Genomic DNA, 20,905 nt, shown 5'->3' with positions numbered 1-20,905 from the left:
GGGGGGGGCGCGACATGAAGCTCGGGGGAGGGGCAGAGACATGGGGGGAGAGGGAGAGAAATGAGGCGGGGTTGGAGGAGGCCCCGGCCCCCCCCCCCCCCCCCTCCGCCCCCCGCCCCCAGTCCCCCCCCCGGCGACACGCCGCGCCCCGGCCTGATGCCGTGCCTCCCCCCCCACACTTCCTATCGGCCCCCTGTCTAATGTCGCGCCCCCCACAGTCCGCGCGTTTCATGTCGCTGCTTCCCCCCGTTCCTCTTTTCCGTAAATGAGGTGATCTTTGTAAGCGCTTGGCGCGGCGCCTGCATACAGCAGGCGCCTAATCAGTGCCTGCTCGCTCCCTGCACCCCTTCCTCCGCTAGAGCTGGCGCGCCGCCTGCCTCAGTTTCCTCCTCTGGGAAGGGCCGAGGTGGGGGGTGGGACCAGGGGTTCAGAGGCAAGGCAGCCCGGGCATGGGACCACCCTGGATCAGGGGCCAGGACAGCTGGGTCCGGTCTGGGAGAGGACGGAACTCTGCAGGCCTTTCCTGCCGGTGGTGTTGTCTACACAGCACCCCTCCTCCAGGGAGCTGCTGTGCAGAGGTGTGACCCAGAGAGGCCTCAGCTCCCTTCTGTGGGTGTGAGTTACAGCCATTGGGGGGGGGGGGATCTTCGAGTCAGGACCCCTGCCGTGTCACCCAGCTCCGCCCTGCCTCAGTTTCCTCCTGTGCAGAGAGGGGTCAGTCACAGTAGTGTCCCCTCCCAGGCTTTGGGTACTGAGCTCTTCGAAGACCCCTGCCTACTTCCCTTGTTCCATAAGAAGACAGTGACTTCTGTGCCCGGCCTGATTTCCAGTTTTGATAAGCACAGAAGTGACCCCCAGATCCTTTGGGGCTCATGTAGTCAGTCAGGCATCTCCAGATCTTGCAGAGTGTTTCTGTTACAGCCTTAGTGGAGAGGGAGGCAGGTTTGTAACGGAGACAGGCCCCCTCTACACTTGGCATCAGTGGATTGTGATGAGACATTGTAACAAGCCGTGTGCTACTATAGCAAGGAAAGTAGAAATGTTGGTCAGTGTCAGCCAAGGTACCCAGCTCATGCCAGCCTTGACCTGGCTTACAACTTTGACGAACCTTTTTAGTGACCTGTTATTTATCCAGTGAGATTGAGATCTTGTGTTTAGATAAGTGAATTTCTTCCACTTTACTCTTGAATTGGCTGAAATTCCAAGTATTTTCCATGGAGCTGTTGCTTAACGAATAGCATGCTTCTCTGAATTCTTAAACAGCTTACTAACAGAATTGAACCTTGTACTTCCTGAAAGCCAACATTAGCAATGCTGGTTATTGTTCTGTACTAGGACACCTGGGTGCTCATGAGCTTATCCTTTCGCTCTATTTTGAATTTGACTCTTCAGCAAACATTTTGTTCTCCAGAGAACAACACAAAGGTCTAGCCAGAACTGTGGCCTTGGGTTCTATGACACGAGTCTGTTCAGTTGAACAAGGTGGTGAAGAGGGTTAGGGTTAGTTGTTTATGTCTCCTTCTGAACTTCAGTGTCCATATGCTGGCTCAGCTCCAGATTGCCTCACTTTTTGGTTTTCCCATTTCTGTTTTTCTCATATGTCAGTCAAGAGACTACTTTGTGCATTGTCAATACCTATAAAACATGAGTCAGCCCTTGCCCTCCACGAGCTTCCCAGGAATGATACACTGTGCTCCCAGTGGAAAATATACAACCTGCAGAATAGACCAGGGAGTTCGAGGGTGGGAAAGGGAATGTCAGGACTCCCTGGGTGAATCAGGAAGGGCCTCCCTTTGGGCTTGCTTGGCCTGGAAGGGAGCAATAGGGATTCCAAAAAGGGAAGGGGGAGAGGGAGACTAAGCAGGCATGGTAAATGTAAGGCAAAGTAATGGAGGCAGGAAGATGAAACGTTTGAAACTCCTTGGGTTGGTTTGATTATGTTTTATGACACAGACACCCCCTCACTTTCACACTCATGAACTTTGAGATGAGGCCCAAGCTTTGTAGATTTTTTTTACTTTTGTAAAGTGACATGACATGAGGAATGTCATCGGAGTTATTTTCAAAATTGTGTAACTTAGAAATAACAGAATTTGGCCATACTGCAGATGGTATAGGGAAGAGTAAGTGGGCCAGGCTAACTGGAGCACAGTGGGGTGCACATCACTGGCTAATCAGCCCTGAAAGATGGTCTGGAGCCAGCTTGCGAAGTTTGTATTTTATTCTAAGGGCAGTAGGGAGCCGTTGAAGCTTCTTCAGCAGAGCAGTGACTTACTTGGTCAGACCAGATAATCAGACATGGGATTATCCCCTGGCAGCCTTGAGCAGGATGGAGACTATGGGGCTTACAAAGATAGCCCATAGGCCCTAGGAGAGAGCCAGTGAGGGCACGTGGTGGTTATGATTGAACAGGGGCAGGGAGAGATGTTGAGGAGGTAGAACTGACAAGACCTGGCAGTTCTTGACTCTGGGGAGCTGAGAGTGAGGAGACGGGAGTGGTCCCATGGTTACCAGCCTGGATGAAGGGAAGTTAGGAGGAAGGGTAGGTCTGGGTAGAAGAGTATAGGGCATCTGGCTGGGTGTGGTGAGCAGACAGCTGACAGGAGAGGACTAGCTCTTATCAACGATGATGACTGAGCGTGTTCACTTGGTAGTTCTCCCAGTAAAGGTTATGTAAAAAACAGGAGAGGTGTTGTAAGATTGGAGAAGGGCAAATGGCCTGATTTTCCTCAAAGAAGGAGAACGGAACCCGCTAAGTGTGCGCCAGTGAGCTGGATTGCTGCTGCAGAGGAGATTGTGAGGCAGATCATTAAGGAGACTGTTAGCGAGTGTCTAGACGTGGAAGTCATTAGTGATCGAAAAGCTGTCCTGGCTTCATCCAGAACAGACTGTTCCAGACGAACTTCATTTCCTCTTCTGACAGGATTACAAGACTAGCAAATGAGGGGAACGATGTGGGTATAGTTTCTATATTAGCAAAGCTTTTGATAAAATGATGTTATTCAGTTACTTTTCAGTTGCGCCCAACCTTTCATTTGGGGTTTTCTTGGCAGAGACATTGGAGTGGTTTGCCATTTCCTTCTCAAACCCATTTTAAAGATGAGGAAACTGAGGCAGACAGGGTGAAGTGACTTGCCCAGGGTCACCCAGGTAGTATGGTCTGAGGCCAACTTTGAATTCAAGAAGAGGAGTTCCTGACTCCCAGCCTGGCGCTTCATCCCCTGCACCACCTAGCTGCCTATTTGATAAAATTTGTTGTTGTCTGTCTTCTGCCAGACTGATGGAGAAGATGAAGATCATTGGATTAGATGCTGAACAGTCAGAACTGTTTGTTAATGGTTCAGTGTGAAGTGGCCCAGGCCCCTGTGCTTGGTTGACGCTGGGCTATTTGATGTTTTTATCAGTGTGTTCGATAAAGGCACAGATGGCCCACTCCTCGGATGAGAGGGACAACTGACATAAGCTAGAACACTGGACAGAATCTCACAAGATGAAATTCACTAGGAATAAATGTAAAGTCTTAGATTTGAGCCAAAAAATCAATCTCACAAGTATAAAGTGGGGGCCACTGTGCTAAGTATCTGTGGAGTTTTTTTTTATTTGTTTTTGTGTTTAGGTCTTTGCTTTCAAGATGCTTACATTCTGATAAGGGACAGCAACCCATCCAGGGGAGTGATGACCTACCTGAGAGAGGAGTATTGTGTTCTGGAGAAGTTGGAGGGTGGGATGCATAGTGGGCAGAGACCTGGGTGGATGATTGGATGGGCTGTAAGGCTGGATCATGGCCCCGGGATTGAAGGCCAGGCAGGAGATGTCTTGGGCCAGTTTGTTTTGACAAATTATTTGACAATAATTTGAAAAGATCTGGGGGTTTTAGTGGGCTGCAAGCTTAATAAATCAGCAGTGGGACACGGCTCATTCCATCTTGGGCTGCGTTGAAGGGCAGAAGGAGGCTAGAGTCCCACTGTACTAGGCTCTTCTCAGACCTCATCTGGAGTATTGTGTTTGGCACCCAGGCTCTCAGAAGGACATTGGTAAATTGGGAGATGTCTGGAGAAGAGTGGACAGGATGGGGGAGCCTTGAGGCTGTGTCATGTGAAGATCATTTGAAGAAACTGAGTATGCTTCCCCTGAAGGGGGGAAGGAGAAAGCAAGGGAATAAGTAAATAGTCCCCACTTTGTGCCAAGCACTGTGTTAAGTGCTTTACAGGTATTTTGTTTAATTGTCACAGCAACCCTCCAAGATAGGTGCTGTTATTATTTCCATTTTACGATTAAAGAATTGAAAAAGAAAGATGTTAAATGGCTTTCCCAAGGTCACACAGCTGGTAAGTATCAGAAGCCAGGTCTTCCCAACTCCAGGCCCAGCCCTCTCTCTGGCGCCACCTACCTTGGTGAAGAAACAACTGAAGGTGTGGCGATATCTATGTTCAGATGTTCAAAGGTCTGTCCTGTGGAGGAGACATTAGGATTGTGTGGGAACAGGGAATCAAATGCAAACTTAGGCCTGATGTCAGGAAACCCTTGTTCCTGATTCGAGCTGTCCCAGAGGGGAGTGAGCTGCCTCTGAAGGTGGTGGGTGCTCGCCCCCTTCTTAGAGACAGACCTCTAGGGAGGAATAGAACAGTGCTGATTCCTTCCATGTATAGGCTGACCTGGATGGGCCCTGCTGTCCTTCCATCCCTCAAGTTCTGTGATTCTGTGAATCCATGGCAACAGATGAGATCACAGGAGAATGGAGAGAGAACAGGCAGGAAGGGAACCAGGACAGCTCTGGACTCTGGCTGCCCATAGGGAACAGGGCTTGGGCTGTACAAGGTCAGTGTGGCAGCTGGAAGAGAGCCACTCCCCAAACAGTGCCATGAAATGCAGGAGGAGAGTGTCCTGAAGCACAGGCCCAGTCAGCACCAGCCAAGCCTCAAGGGAAATCCAGTCAAAACACAGATTCTTGCCCATCAGCAATTGCTGCTGTCACCAGTTGGCTTTTACCAGCTGCCCCTTTCTAGTGTGGGACATGATGTACTGTGGCTTGGAAAGCTAGATGACAGAACTTCAGTGCAGACCTCCTGATGCACTTCCTAGATTGGGGCCAGGCCTAGGAGATGAGAATTCTGGGAGCCCCTCGTATTTGCCCAAGAGTTTTAGGGCCATTTAGACTTTGTGCCCCTTGTGATTCCCTTCAGGTTTTAGCTCTCTTGGACATTGATGGTTGCTTGATAACTAACTCCTGCTTAAATAAGCTGTTAACCCTCTGTTCCCCTTGGAGGGGAACTTGAAAGACCTCAGTTACAAGAGGAAAGAGTGGGAGACATACTTTCCAGTCCTAACTCTTGACATGGAGACCTTTGTGTGATGTGGGGCAGGTCAGTGAGCTTTGAGCCTGTTTCCCCTCTGCCCCACCTTACAATGCTCCTGAAATGTGAATTGTTAAGAAGTCATAGACTTGTCGGATGTCAGAGCCAGAATGACAAGAACAAGAGACGACCAGTGACCAGCCTTGAGCGCCATGGCTGAAGAACATGAGGAAGGCCCCCAGAATGGTGGCCAGTGGACAAGAGTGATCCTGGATGGACAAGCATAGCTGGGTCCTCAGTGGCATCTGTGAAAGGCATGCCACGTCCATGAAGTCCCAGATCCATCTATTGGAGGTCATGACGCACTGAGTTCTCTGTCTGTATCCTTGGAACAGCAAGCCATAAGAGCTTCAGGAGAGCTCTGTGTTCCATAGGGCCCAGAGGGATGGTCAAGCCAGAAATGAGAGATTTCACAGCCAACTTTGGCTCCAAAGCCAATCCCCTTTGCAGCTGTGCTCTGCTCCAGACATAAAGCAGCCGGCAGCTGCCAGTTTCAGGTAGAAAGGAAGAACGCTCCTGCTCCACCAGGTGTCTGGTGTGTGTGTGTGTTGTTCATGCAGCCATTATGGAAATGAATTGTGATGTCATTCAGCCTGATTTAAGCCCACACACCCCTTTTCAGGGTGATTTTGCTCCATAATAAACCTTACTTCCTTCCCAAGAAGCCCAATTTTTCCGCTTCCCTTGCCCCTGGCTTCCCTTCCAGAGGTGGAGATGGCTAGCCCTCTCCAGCTGCAAGGAGTCCTAGGTGAACTGGACCATCAGAAGCAGTGTCAGTTGTGACCATTGTGTGTAGGGACAAGGCAGAGCAAATGGGTCGGGGACCAGGCTCAACTGAGCTCACCTTTGTGCTAAATCATCCCTGCTCTGTAGGATCTGTAAGGGACATGTCACGGACCCTGGAGGGGAACCAAGAGATTCTTTGTTAAATCACATTTTTGAAAGTGACTCCCTAGACACTAAGGCCTCTGTGTTACTTCAGTGGAGGCAGGAGCCTGGATGGCTTCAGACTGCATACTACAACTTGCTAAGCCTTAGTTTCCTCCTTAATTACACAGAGAAAGGAATAACTTGTACTACCAGCTTGACCTGCTCTTGAAGGGAGAATATTTTGTAAACCTTGCCTGGAGGGCAGGGACTATCTTTGTGCCCTGGTTGTCTAGCATGGGGCCTGATATGTAGTAGGCAAATGCTTATTGAATTGAACATTAAAAGGTTAATTTATTATGCATGTTTAGATTATGTACAAAACTAGTTCTAGTCCTTAGTTAAATTTCCTTCTTAGAATAATGGACTGCAGTGAGGAGAAATGCATGGCATGCTCTCCGCCTCCTGACAGAGAAGGGATGCACATACAGACTGAGGTACATTTCTGGGCACGGCCAGACATGGGAATTGGGTTTTCCTGACTATACTTATTGGTTACTTGGGTTTTGTTTTTCTCTTCTAATTATTAGTGGAGCTGGGAAGATGGGAGGAAGAAAAAAAATGCTTTATAATTAAAAAAATAAAATGTAATTTAAAATCTGTTCTTCATACCTCTCAATCCAAGGATGACCCTGCTAGGATCCCCTACCCCAGGTAGGTCAAGGGAAGAAAGCTAGATTCCATGCACACACCAAAATATTTAGAGCAGACAGCTTTGAAGAGAACCTGTTGGATTTGTGTGCCTGAAGAGAGAAGAAGCAGGTCGGATATGGCAGGGCGGGTTTACACGGGATGAGAAATGCCCATCTCCACTGGTGCTTGTGATACTCGGAATGAAGAGACTGAATGCGGGGCGATCGGAGCACGGCCAAGCACTGTGGGCCGGCAGTTTAATGACATGTTACTATGCTGTAAGAAAGTGAATTGGAAGGAGTAACTGCAGCTTAGGAAGTTATGTAGACTGAGGCACAGTGAAGTGAACAGAACCAGGAAAACAACCTGAACCGCGATGACAACGATGGGGGCTGACGTCTGAACTTGCGCCGACAAAGCCTGTCTCCGGAAGGCTGAGGACCTGCTCATGTAGAACATTGTGTTACTTCGCTGACAGGCTTGGCCTGTCGTTTGCCAACCAAACTGCCTTTTTTCTTCTCCTTTTCGATTTTTTGTTACAAGGTAGAGATTGCTATATGGTTGGGGGTGGGGGTATATTTGGGAATGAAGGTGATGTGTAGGAGATGTCAGTGACCATCGTTTGGTGCTTTTTGTTGAGGTTAGCCTGACTTCAGCTTGCTTAGTGATGGTGGCCAAGTGACGTGAAAAAGGAGACATGAGTGGAGAGAGTGTCCAGATGGATGGAGTCAGGCGCTGAAGAGCAGCATTTTCTTTAGTAAACATGATGATTGGGGCAATTGCAGGCTGTCATGAAGCTTCTGTAACTGGCCGAGTCTCAGATCACCACTCTTCTGGCACACTATTGAGCATTTGCTTTTATTTGCTTTTTGGAGGGGTAAAGGCGGGACAGTGGGGTTAAGTGACTTGCCCAAGTTTGCACAACTAGTAGGTGTTAAATTGGCTTAGGCCAGATTTGAACTCGGGTCCTCCAGACTCCAGGGCCAGTGCTGTATTCACTGGGCCACCTAGCTGCCCCCTGAAAAATTGATCTTTTTAAAATGCAAGTTATAGGGGCGGCTAGGTGGCAGTGAGTAACAGCACCAGACCCGGAGTTGGGAGGACCCAGAGTTGGGAGGACCCAGGATCGGTTCCAGCCTCAGATACTGAATACCCACACACACAAAAAACTGGCCGCGTAACCTTGGGCAAGTTACTTAACCCCAATTGCTTTAAAAAAAATAAAAAGCAGGTTATGCTGTGAAATTTGTGTAAATGCAATGATATTAGATTCAGAAATCAAATTTATAGGTATGAAATAGAGGAAGTCTGGCTAGAGAAGTTTCTTTTGAAAATTATTTGAGGGATTGAAGAGATGAAACTCAGTGTGAGTTAACTGTGTTACCTGGCAGACTGGCAGAGACAGCTAATGGTCTTGGGCTTTGTGAACAGAGGCCCAGCGTCCAGAACAAGCAAGGCCTTCCATCATGGGACACCACTTCCAGAGAAGTATGTTTAGCTCACCTGCTCCATTTTAAGAAGAATGTTGACAAGCTGGAGGGTGATGAGCAATTAGCTGTGGAGAGTCCTTAAAAGTGTTCTATCCAAGGAGAAGTGGAAGGAACTGGGAAGGTTGAGTCTGCAGAAGAGAATATATTTAAGGAATGGATTCAGATTTATAAAAACAAGAGCCATTCCCCAATAGAGAAATGGGCAAAGCATGTAAGCAAGGAGCTTTCAGGGGAAGAAATCCAAGCTACTAACAGCCACATGAAAACAAAACCCTCCAAATCCCTAGTAACTAGAGACGTGCAGACTAAGGCAGTTCTGAGATCACGTCTTATTCCCACTTGATTGGCAGAGTGACAAAAAAGCAAGATGACAGTTGTTAGAAAGGCTGCGTGTTGGTGGAGCTGGGAATTGGTCCAGCTGCTCTAGAAAACTACTTGGAACGATGCCCCACAAGCCACTAAACTCTGCACATCCCCTTTGATGCAGAAATACCAGTACCAGGCCTGTGTCCCAGAGGTTAAAGAAAGAGGAGAAGGAGCCAGGTACAAGACATTCCCCAGGCAGTGGGCCACCTACCTGCCCCTACCAAGATGATGCTAACAGCTCTTTTTGTAGTGGCAAAGAACAGGAAACTAAGGGGGTGCCCATCAAGTCATGAAGGGTGGGGCAATTTATGTTGAAGGGGTGTAATGGAATACTTTAGCACGGTAACAAATGACAGAAAGGTCAATTGCAGAGAAACCTTCAAAGATTTGTATGAGCTGATGTGGAATGAGGTAAGCAGGAGAAGAGAAGGAATGCCTGGCATGTGTTGAGCCATTTACAGATAATCTCTCATTGGCGTGATAGCTGCCATCACCCGTCCCTAGCGGCTGCCTCAGCTCTGGAGGGCACAAGTGAGGACTGCCAGTGGGAACCACAGAGAGGTTTCAGGCTGGACAACTAACAGCTCTGTAATTGGAATGGCTGCTGCCCTACTTAGCAGGAGGTCCTTTCCCTTTCACTGGAGGTTTGAAAGCACTCACTCATTTATCACATTGTAAAGATTACAAATGACTTTAAAGTTACAGGATAATAAAGTAACTCCATAAATTGGCATTTCTGTGTATTAACAACATTTAGCAAGAAGAGAGAAAGAAATTCTAAGTACAGAATATATAAACTACTTGGGGACTTACTTACCAAGACCCACACAGGAGCTATGTAAAACTACAAATCATTATGAAAAAAGCAGGCTTAAGTAGAGAAATAATTTTCCATTTACTAAAGCAGACTTGGGAACAATATAAAATACTATAAAACATTCCATGGAAATAAAAACACTTAGAGAAATATTAATTTCTCATAAGTAGGTTAAGCCAATATAATAAAAACACTACCTAAATTTACTTATTCAGTGTCATACCAGTGAAACTATTAAAGGATTACCTAGAGCTAGGGGAAAAAATGGTGAAATTCATTTTGGGGGGACAGAAAGGCCAAGCATCTCAAGGGATTTTTTTTTTTGAAGGGTGAAGGGAAAGGGTCTAATAGTACCACATCTCAAACTGTAATACAAAGCATTAATCATCAGAAATATATGTTACTGATGAAAACAGTCAGATTAGGTTTACAACATATAGAAGTAAAAAAAAATATTGTAGTGTTTAATAAACCAAGAAATCCCAACTCCTGGGGTAAGGACTCATTCAACAAAGACTGCTGGGAAAAGTGGAAAACAGTTTGGCAAAAATCAGATTTAGACCTACCATTTATATACCACATAGTGAGGAAGCTTCAAATGGATAAATATTGCATAATAACATTAGTGGCTAGCATTTATGTAACTCTTTAACATTTGCAAAGTGCTTTGTAACTATCTCCTTATCCTCATAATATCCCTAGAAAGTAGGTGCTATTATCTTAGTTGTACAGATAAGGAAATTGAGGCAAATGGGTTAAGTGACCTATCCAAGGTCACACAGTTCATATGCATCTGGGGCTGGATTTTTAATTCAGGTTTTCCTATCTCCAGTCCCAGTGCTCTGTCCACTGCACCACCAGCACCCCCACCTACCTGCCTTATATAGAACTTAGATATAAAGTCACGTTGTAAACATGAAATATTGACATTATTTTGCCAATCTTCCTTTCAAATCTATAAACGGGGAGCATTTCATAATCAAATAAGATGATTATAGAGGATGAAATGGAAAATATTGATTACATAAAATTTACAATAAAAATCTTAATTACATAAAAGTTTTTGCACAAATGAAACCAGTTTAAAATTAAAGTTAGAAGGTAACTGGGAAAAAGTCTTTGGAGTCATTTCCCTTATATAAAGAACTGATACAAAGTTTTAAACTTAAGAGCTATTGCTTAATAAGCTACTGATCAAAGGATATCAAGAGGCAGTTTTCAAAGGAAGAAATCCAAGCCATGTGAAAAAATGCTCCCAGGCACAAATAATTAAGGAAATGGAAACTGAAGTCATCTGAGAGCCTGCTTCCCACCCATCAGAGTGTTAAAGATGCCCCAAAAGGAAAATGGCAGTTGTTGGCAGGACTGTGGGGGGAGAGGCACCTACCTGAGTCACCAGACTGTATGCCCTTTGACCCGGTAAAGAGAGCACAGGAAAAAAGAAAAGGCCCCATAGGCACAAAAACATTTTTATAGCAGCCCTTTTTGAAGGGCAAAGACCTGGGAACTTTTATTAAAGACACTGAATAAAAAGAGAGTGCACATCATTTGGGGAATGAGTGAGTAAGTTATGCCACATGAATATAATGGAATACTGTTCATAAGAAACTACAGAAAGGTTGTCAAACCTGGAGACACTTGTATCGATGAATGCAGAGGAAGGTGAACAGAACAATTTGTGTAATAATAACACTGTACAGTCAGACAGCTTTAGAACGTAAAAACTCATCAATGTTTTATTTTTCCTTCTGATTAGTGCAATGACTAACCGTGATTGCAGAGGGTGAGTGGAGCATGCTGCCCACCTCCTGGCAGAGCTAATGGACTCACGGTGCAGAATAAAAGACGTTTTTGGCCGTGGTCAATATAGGGGGAAAACATTTCCCTTAATCCTGCATATTGTTTATCAGGGTTTTCATCTTATCTTTTCCCAATTAGTGGAGAGAGGAAATTCCTGCTAATTGAAAAAAGTACATTTTTAAAAATGTATTAATAAAGATTCAGATTGAACCCTAGGGCCTGTGGGCTTCTCACTTTGATTCTGTGTAATTTAGGATTAAGAGGAGCTTTATTTTAACACTGCAGAGTTTTGTTTTAATATTTCTTGCTTAGCATGATTGCATGTTGGACTTTAGTGGCAAACTTTTTCTTGTAATTTGTAAGTAAATCAGACTGGTCTTATATGTGCAAACTTTAGATGATAAGGAATTGGACCTCAGCTCTGTAGCATTGCTTCTTTGGGGAAGAGAATGAGTATTTTGTTCCCTGATAAGACCCTCCTTAAGCTGCAGCTAACCCTGACTCAGACAAGTGGAATCAGCTAGCTGACTTATTTGTTAAATAACCAGGGAATCTTTTAAAGGTCATTGTGGGTTTGTGGATCATTCTATGGGAGGAGCACTGCTTGGAGTTAGGAGAGCTGGGGTCTTTTGTCTTACCTTGAACACTAATTTGATTCCTAACCTTTGGAGCAAATATTTTAACCTGTTTGTTATGTTTCATTGGCTGCCCTTTGGGAATGTTGTGAAGGTCACATTTTCCTTCTTGGTGGATAAGATGCTATAATATGCTCAAGGTCATATTATAGTAACAGGAAAAATAAATGCCATGGGAATTTTTTTCAAATATTTTATTTTTTCCAATTACATGTAAAAAAATTTGACATTCATTTTTTAAAATTTTGAGTTCCAAATTCTCTCCCTCCACCTCCCCATTCATTGAGAAGGCAAGCAATTTGATATAGGTTATACATGTGCAATCATGCAAAACATTTCCATATTATGTTATGAAAGGAAATACAGACTCCTCCCTCTCCCCCCCCCCCAAAGAAACCAAGAAAAATAAAGTTTGTTTGTTTTTAAATACCTCTATTAGCATTCAGACCCTATCAGTTCTTTCTCTGGAGCTAGATGACATTTTTCATCAATTCATGTAAGTCTTTCCAGATTTCCCTGAGAGCATTCTTCTCATCCTTTCTTATAGTACAATAGTATTCCATCACAATCATATACCACAGTATATTCAGCCATTTCCCAGTTGATGGGCATCCCCTCAATTTCCAATTCTTTGCCACCACAAAAAAGAGCTGCTATAAATATTTTTTATACATATAGGTCCTTTTCCTTTTTCTTTGAGGTATAGACCTAGTAGTGGTGTTGCTGGGTCCAAGGTTATGCAGTTTTATAGCCCTTTGGGCATAGTTCCAGTTGCTCTCTAGAATGGTTGGACTGTTTCACAATTCTACCAACAGTGTATTAGTATCCCAGTTTGTCAACATCCTCCCCATTTGTTATTTTCCTTTTCTGTCACATTAGCCAATCTGATAGGGGTGAGGTAGTACCTTAGAGTCGAATTGGATTTTTTTAAAGGTACTTTATGAGTTTTCATGAGAAAATCCTTGTTTGGATTGTCACATATCGATAACAAATTCTTAAGATAAAATCTTAAGGGACAGCAAAGTGGCAGAGTGGATAGAGGTCTGGGTTGGGAGTCAGGAAGACCTGAGTTCAAATCCAGCCTCAGAAACTTGCTACCGTGTTTCCCCGATAATAAGACCTATCCCGAAAATAAGCCCTCCCCGTACTGTGTAAGATTCCTCTAAAATAAGCCCTCCCCTGAAAATAATCCCTCCGGTGTTTTTCTGTCCAAAAAATTAATAAGACAGTGTCTTATTATCGGGGAAACACAGTAGCTGTGTAACTTCTGGCAAGTCACTTACCCTCAGTCTGCCTCTGGAGAAGGGAATGGCGGACCCCAGTATCTTGGCCAAGAAAATCCCAAGGACACAGAGTCAGATGGGACTGAAGGACAAGAAGATAAAATCTTAATGATGTAGAGATTTGTGGAAAGGCTGGCAATGTTAAGTAGAAACTCTGTCACGGTGCCCCAGATCGATGGCATCTTACATCTGATAAATTTCTTCCATGGCCGGGCTTGATTGTGTTGTAGCTGCCTAAATGCGGCATTAGCTCAGTGGCCCAGTAGTTTTTAGATGTTCCAAATATTAGCAGTTTTAAGTTTTTTCCTGGGCTTCGTTGGCCAAGTGTAGAAAAGAAACAGATCTTCTCCCCCTTGCTGTTGTGCTTACATGGCTATCGGTTATACTGCCCCACCCCGTCCAGTGCCCCCTTCTCTCCTCTGCCCCTGCCCTGATGCATGCCCTCAGCCCCTCACAACTGATTATTGCAGTAGCTGCTGGGGGGTTGCCTGCCTTCAGGTTCTCCCCACTCTAGTCCAGCCTCCATTCAACCCCCAAAGTGATCTTCCTAAAGCTCACATCTGACCATGTCATACCCATCCTACACAATAACTTCCATTGGCTCCATATTTTCTCCAGGATCAAATGCAGAACACTGTTCAGCATTCAAAGCCTTTGTAGCCTGGCCCCCTCCTCGCTTTGCAGTCTCACACCTCACCCCCCAGCCTGTAGTCTTCCATCAGGTGACACTGGCCCCTGGCTGTTTACAAACAGATCTCCTGACTTTGGCCATTCTTTCTGGTCGTTCCCCAGGCCTGGAATGCCCTGCTTCCCCACCTTTGTTTGCTAACTGCCCTGGCTCCCTTATTAAAGAGTCCCGGCCAAAATCCCATCTTCTGCTGGAATCCTTCTCCAGACCCCCTTAGTCCTAGGTCCTCCCCTCGGCTGCTTATCTCCTCTTTATCCTGTCAGCAGCTTGTTTGTAACTAGTAGAGTGAATGCTCATCTCCCCCCACTCCAACCCGATAAACTATAAGTCCCTTGGAGGCAGGGACGTCTTTTGATCAGTGCTTGGCACATATAGAGGTGCTTAATAAAATGTTGATTGACTGGCTGACTGATTGTACACCTCTGCCCTGTAAAAGGTGCACCAACTGCGCCATTTTCAGTGCTATAATTAACATGTCATATCCAAAGCCTAGGATTCAGCATGTTTCTTGTTGTATAACATTGTCTCTGTAGAGCTCTGTGGCCACCGGCAGGTCTTCATGAGACCAATGGAGAGCCTCGGGTGGTTGGAGCTCCATGAAGCACAGGCTAGATAAGTGATGCTTTTGTACCCTCAGAATTGTGCTGCTACTCTGTCATCCACAAGCACTGATTGCAGGCGGACACTTTCCCCTTGAGATATGTGTTAGCTCCCCTTCGGTCTTCACATAGTATGATCTGGTGGTTTGGAGACTTGCATGTCCAACCACCATAGCCATCACATGATGAGGGTCTGTGGTGCAGAGTCTAACAATACACTATTAAGGAAATTACAAGTCTTCTTGAGCTGCATCTGTTATTCCATGGGTAAAAGCCATTGGATTGCTGTCTCCCTTGAGCTTCCTGATGTTACTCCCCACCCCACCCCACCCCCCGGAGGCAATCAGGGTTAAGTGATTTGCCCAGGGTCACATAACTTCAGATGTGAACTCAGGTCTTCCTCACTCCAGGTCAGGTGCCCTATCCACTGCACAACCTAGCTGTTCCCTGACATTACTTTTCAAAGGATGGGTTTTTTTTTCCATCTATTGATTTAATCAAGGTCAATTCTTTGAAATACCCTAGATCTGGCTAGAGATAGGGAGGCCATAAGGGAAGGCTTTTTTTTTTCTTAGAATTGGGAAGACCTGATCATATTTGAAGTCAGGGGAGAGGAAGTGGGAAGAGCCAGTGGAGAAAACTTGAAGGTCACTGAAAGAGATCAGTTGACTGCTAGAAGAGGAGGCAGGAGAAAAGGCAGGTTAAACCACACAGAGGATTATCTTTAGTGAGGAATAGTCATTGGTGGTGGTATTGATGTTAGTAGTGTTCATTGTTTTCCTAATATTGAACCACTCCTAAGAAAAATCCAACCCACTCATCATGAATACTTTGGGGGATGTGTTGTTATAGGGTTAGGTTGTTATAGGGGTTTTTTTTTTGCTGGAATTTTATTTTATTTACAATTTATATATAATTTTTCAACACTATTCATCAGTCATATTGGTCTGTAGTTCTTTAAAAGTACCCCCAAAAAGAACATTTCTCTATACCTAGTAGAATAGAAAAAAAACGATCATTTTTATAAAAATGTCTAGTTGAATCTCCATTACTTTGAAAACTCTCCTTGTCTAGGATTCTCTCTGAATCTTCTGTGTATTCTTCAAAGTGTTTCTTTTCAGCAGTCACTCTTGCTAAACCTGACCCACCTAGAACCTTTCCCCTCCTCTCTGCCCACCCCCCACACCAGTATCTGTAAGTAACCCCAGTCAAGAACATAGAGAGTTGTTATACTCAGCTGCATAGTTTAATGAGTTTGAAACGGGATACCGGAATTGAAGAAGGTGGTGATATCATGTGAATGTTTTGAAAATCCATACTACTTTATCTTTCAAAATACTGCAAGAGACCATTATTTGGAAACTGGATGGTCGAGATACTCAGTTCTATATGTGATTTGATTTTAATACCCCTCCCCTTTTGAAAAGAAAAACAGAATTTATTACTTACAAGGTTACAAACTATACTTTCTCTAATATGTGTTTAGCTGTTCATATTAAAGCTGTGATTTAATTTAGTCAATGAATATTTCTGTTTTGTGTGTTTTCCTTGCAGCTCTCATCAGTTTGTCCTTTGGGGGAGCAATTGGGCTCATGTTTTTGATGCTTGGATGTGCCCTTCCGTTATACAAGTATGTATGAACATTTTCTTTTTGGTCATGTTAAGGTTGTCTTTAAAAACAATGTTTTAATTATCTCAAAAGGAGTCACCACCAAATCATGTCCCCCCTCACCATGGTGATCAAAGGCTCTGCTTTTCTGTTCCAGCCTTTGTTCCGATCAAAAAATGGTGGCTGTGAAAACAGAGTCACCAGATCAAGTTAAATCTTAGTGTCAGAGCGTTTGGAAGACAAGTCTCCAACATTGGTCATTTGTTCTAGCCCCTACCAGACTAGGAATCTCTTTTGATAGATACTGATAAGACATTTATTGACAGTGTGCCAAGCAGTGGGAATACAGATACAAGCAGAAAGCTTGTATCTGTCTTCTTTCACAGCATGACTTATGTGGGAATACGTTGAAAACAATTGTACATGTACAGCCTGTATCAGATTGCATGCCATCTTGGGGAGGGGGAACATTTGGAACTCAGTATCTTATAAAAATGAATGTTGAAAACTAAAAATTAAACAAACACTTTTTCAAAAAGAACATATCTGCCCTCAAGGAGCTTGCATTCTCATGGGGATGGAGGAGAGTAGGTACCCTCAGGGGGTCAGAAAGTGAGACCGGTTAGAGATGAACATGATGGGTGTGGATAGGTCCTCAGATGGAGGTTCAGAAGAGGGAAGGAAGAGGCCTGAGGAGTGGAACACCTCCAGGGGACAAGGCCTGGACATAGGCAGGTAGAAAAGTAAGAGTTACAGCCCCAAGAAATGCTGATCCAGGCTTCACTTCAAGACCTAGAGCGATGAAGAAACCACCCCTCCCGAGACAGCCTCTTCTGCTTTTAAACAACTCCTAATTGGTCAGAAAGTTTTCATCAGCCTCTGCAGTTGGCATCCGCTGCTCCCGGCTCTCCTTCCCTCAAGCACAAAACAAGGAGCGGTGGCATCCCTTTGCCAGATACTTAGGAGGGAGCTCCTGGGCTGCTTTGTCCCTCTGGGCCCCACATCTCTGGTTTCCTAACCTGTCCTGATTTGGGAAACTCTAGTCATCTCATCACCCTGGTAAACTCTCCTAAGATGTGGGACCAGACTAGGACACAGTATGGTAGAGATGACCTGACACCAGGGCCAAGGGCAAAGAGAATTTCCAGCTCCGTCATTCTGGACGCAGCGTTTCTCATGTGGCCAAAAATCACATACGGCTGTGACTGACATGTCTGTCAAATGAAGCCTGCTGTCCACTAAGCCCCCCAAACCTTCTTTTGTTCAGCTGTACAGTTAACTTTTTGAATCCAAGCATAAGACTACCTTTATCCTCATTCAGAAGACCTAAGTTGTATCTTTAATGAGGCATGTCAGTAAAGTTAGCAGGATTCTTTGAGGTCCTGTCTCTCCTCTCCTCCAGCATGGTAGCTCTCCCAACCAGCTTTGTGGTAGGCAGATCTAACATGCTGCCTTTATGAAAGTCATTGATAATAATAGTGAATACAGTAGGACCAAAGACAGATTTCTGGAGTTCTTAAGAGTGAAATTCCTAGGTTGACCTTGACCCAGTCATTGCCCCTCTTTGGGTCTACTCATTCAACCATTCTCAAAACCAGAAGTGGGATGGTGATGAGTTTGGGTGTAAAAGGCCATTGGAACACTTTTTTAGGCCTGACAAGACCTGATCTTTTTAAAGGTAACAGGGGAAGAGCCAGTGGAGACAAGATTACAGGTCATTAAGAAACATTATTTGACTAGTAGAAGTCGGTCATCATAAAGGGACATCGGAGAGGCATGGCATCTGAGGCCTAATCAAGAGATTGTCATTGGTGGCGAGAAGTGATGCTGGGAGTCTTGAAATGAGGAACCAAAAGTGGGAAACTGAGGGATTTTGTCACTGGACCTCCAGGGAAAAAGACGATTGAGTCACTTGCTGGAAGAACCTTTTTGCTGAATGAGAATTAGCTGAAGAAAATGGGGACATTTGACCTGGAGAAGACTTGGGCTGGACTCAAGCATTCGTGTGGCTGCCACATGGAAGCAGGATCCGACTGGTTCTGCTTGGATCAAGAAGGCAGAACCAGGAGATATGGGGGGAAGTTGTGGGAAGACTGACCTAGGCCTGATGTTATAAGGAATTCACAGTGGAGACAGTTCCCCAAAAGCAGTCGAATAGGCTCCTGCAGGGGAGAGTGGATCCCCTCTCCAACCCAAGGCTCTCAATAACTGACAGGGTGTGGCAGGGAGGATTCTCTGGGTGCTGGAGCCCAAGGCCTCTGAATTCTGTGGAGGCTGAGAGGTATGGGGATGCCTGGGCTCAAAGTGGTGAAGAAGAGGACATGCAGGGATTGACTGGAGGGCTCAGCACAGAGCAGTGACATCGGGAGCTAGGCAGGTGGACTCGGAAATCCTACATAAAGTGGGGGCAGGTGCCACCTGCTGTCAGCGCTGAGGCCTCGTGGGAGCAAGAGGGACCTGACCAGAATCTGCACTGGCAGAGGCACATGGGGGCACCTATGCCCCTCACTTGCACATACCACCATGACCCTGAGGGAAGTGAAGGTGCTGGTCATGGGCGGGCCACCTTATTTGCATCAGAATTACCAGGGATTGGAGCCATTCAGTCCTTTATTGATTGGGTGCCCAGGAGGTGAGAGACCCCGGGGGGCTAGGCAGGTAGTCGCATCAGTGTACAGCATCTCTGACCCCTGCTCCTGGACTGAGGCTGGGATTGTTTCTGGGGCACCCAGTGGTGTAGTGACCAGCCAGGGTCACACAGCCAGAGGTGAGATTTTGGGTTCCAGGTTTTCCTCCCCAGACTCAGGGAGCAACAGAAAAGCAAACTGGATTCCCTGTGCGCCCTCAGTCTGTGGGGCGGACGGCGCCAAACACTGTATGTATCACTCCTGAGGCGAGTGCCGGTGATGATATGAAGTCTGGGAGGGGGAGATCTCCCTGGGAGCTGGAGAGGTTGGTAGAGAACTGAGCCCCAAAGTCTGGAGCATCTCGGCACAAGCATAGAGGTTCGGTGTTGAGGGGAAGGCCTGGAGGACACAGGAAGGAATTGGTTGGAGTGTGGTGGGAAGTCGGTGAGACAGGAAGGTGCGGCCAGATCAGGAGTTTCTGCTTGGTGCAGCAGGAAGTCCTAAGGCCCTGTTGTTGTGGAAAAGTGAAGTGAAAATAAGTCTGGCCCTAGCTTGTGGACTAGAGAAAAAGCTAGACTGAGAGAAGCCAGCTGGAAAGTTTGTCCAGGAGCAAGGCGTGCTGGCCTTCAGGTCCAGAGAGCAGCTTCTGATGTCACAGCAGACATTTGGGAGCTGGGGGACAGCCCTCAGTTTCCTCATCTGTAAGATGTAATTCATGCCTGGTCCATCGCCTCTTCCACAGGCTTCTCGGCAGAGAACTTTGCAGACCTTAAAAGTGCTAGGTGAACATGAGCCACTGTTAGAAGGATCTAGGCTGGAGAGTCCGGGGACCCCCCTTAGGGTGCTGAATAAGGGCCTCAAGACCAGGCCTAGGAGAAAGGGTGGCAGAGCGCACACCCGGGGCCTGGAACCTGCCTCTGCTCTGGCTTTCTCAAGGGTTTGAAAACTGTTTCCTCTGAATTTTATTGTGCTTCCTCTGTAATTCCTCTGCATTTTATTTTGTGCATCTAAAAACCCACATCCTGAGAAGGGTCCACAGGCTTTATGAGGCTGCCTGACCAAGGGGGGCAAGGAGAAACCTGAAGTAGAGGCCCCTGGGAGGGCGGACCATCCGACAGCCTCAGGCACTAGGCCTGTGGCCACAGGCATGGCACTTTGTCAGGGCTTCATCTTCCTTGTCTGATCCTTGTCCCATGGCATCCCACAGAGTTGTAGGAAAGCACTTGACACACCCTCCCGCAGGGTTTGGAAGCCCTCAGAGAACAGGCCTGGGAGCAGTGACTTGGGTCTGCCAGAGGTCTCTTCTGTATTGGTGGGGGTAGGGAAGAGCCGGTCAGGGAGCTTCAGCTGCTCTGTCCTTATAATTATCAGAATCCACCTGCCTTCCTTCTATAGCTTGTCGTTTATCACTTAGTGTGGAGACTTGGTCCTCGGGATTGTAAAAAGCCCCAGAGCTTTTAGCATTGGAGCAAGAAGCCTCCTCCTTGGTTGTGATCCTGGTGGGGGGCTTTGGAAGGAGGAACCAGGCTCCCCCCTGGTGTGCGGCAGCAGAGGCCTCTTAAGGGAATGCCATGCCCTGCTTCTTTGGAAAGATCGATGTTACTGTAGCCTGAGAGGAGTGGAGGACTTGGGCAGCCGAGCTTGGCTGATGGCCTCATTCTCTCTCTCCTTTCTTTGCAGCCAATACTGGCCCCTGTTTGTCCTGTTTTTTTATATCCTTTCTCCTATTCCATACTGCATTGCCAGAAGGTTGGTGGATGACACAGATGCCATGAGCAATGCTTGTAAGGAACTCGCCATATTTCTTACCACTGGCATTGTGGTCTCTGCTTTTGGACTTCCCATAGTATTTGCCAGGGCACATCTGGTAAGTGTATGCTAGAGGAGGGAGGGGGAGAGAAGAAGGCAGACAGATACAGAGACCAAGAGACTGGGAGATACAGAGGAAGGGGGAGAGGTGGGCGGGCAGGTAGATGGGTGGGTGGGTGGATGGGTGGGTGGATGGATGGATGGATGGATGGGTGGGTGGGTGGATGGATGGATGGATGGATGGATGGATGGATGGATGGATGGATGG

The 20,905-nt window shown here is 46.1% G+C and overlaps 1 protein-coding gene across 2 annotated transcripts in view; it reads left to right on the top strand.

Annotated features, from left to right (window-relative positions):
- LEPROTL1 (leptin receptor overlapping transcript like 1) overlaps nucleotides 1–20,905 on the top strand; it is a 24,473-nt gene that overhangs the window by 376 nt on the left and 3,192 nt on the right. For both annotated transcript variants that reach the window (XM_069104953.1, XM_069104954.1), the window contains exons 2-3: nucleotides 16,147–16,222; nucleotides 20,509–20,695. In XM_069104953.1, the coding sequence (XP_068961054.1) occupies nucleotides 16,147–16,222; nucleotides 20,509–20,695 (263 nt within the window). The remainder of the gene's footprint in view (nucleotides 1–16,146; nucleotides 16,223–20,508; nucleotides 20,696–20,905) is intronic.

The sequence above is a fragment of the Petaurus breviceps genome, unplaced genomic scaffold, assembly GCF_028583685.1.
Source record: "Petaurus breviceps papuanus isolate PSGF00001 unplaced genomic scaffold, PetGlider_PUasm1.0 689, whole genome shotgun sequence".
NCBI classification, from domain to species: Eukaryota; Metazoa; Chordata; class Mammalia; order Diprotodontia; family Petauridae; genus Petaurus; species Petaurus breviceps.
This window is presented reverse-complemented; position numbering and strand designations above follow the sequence as displayed.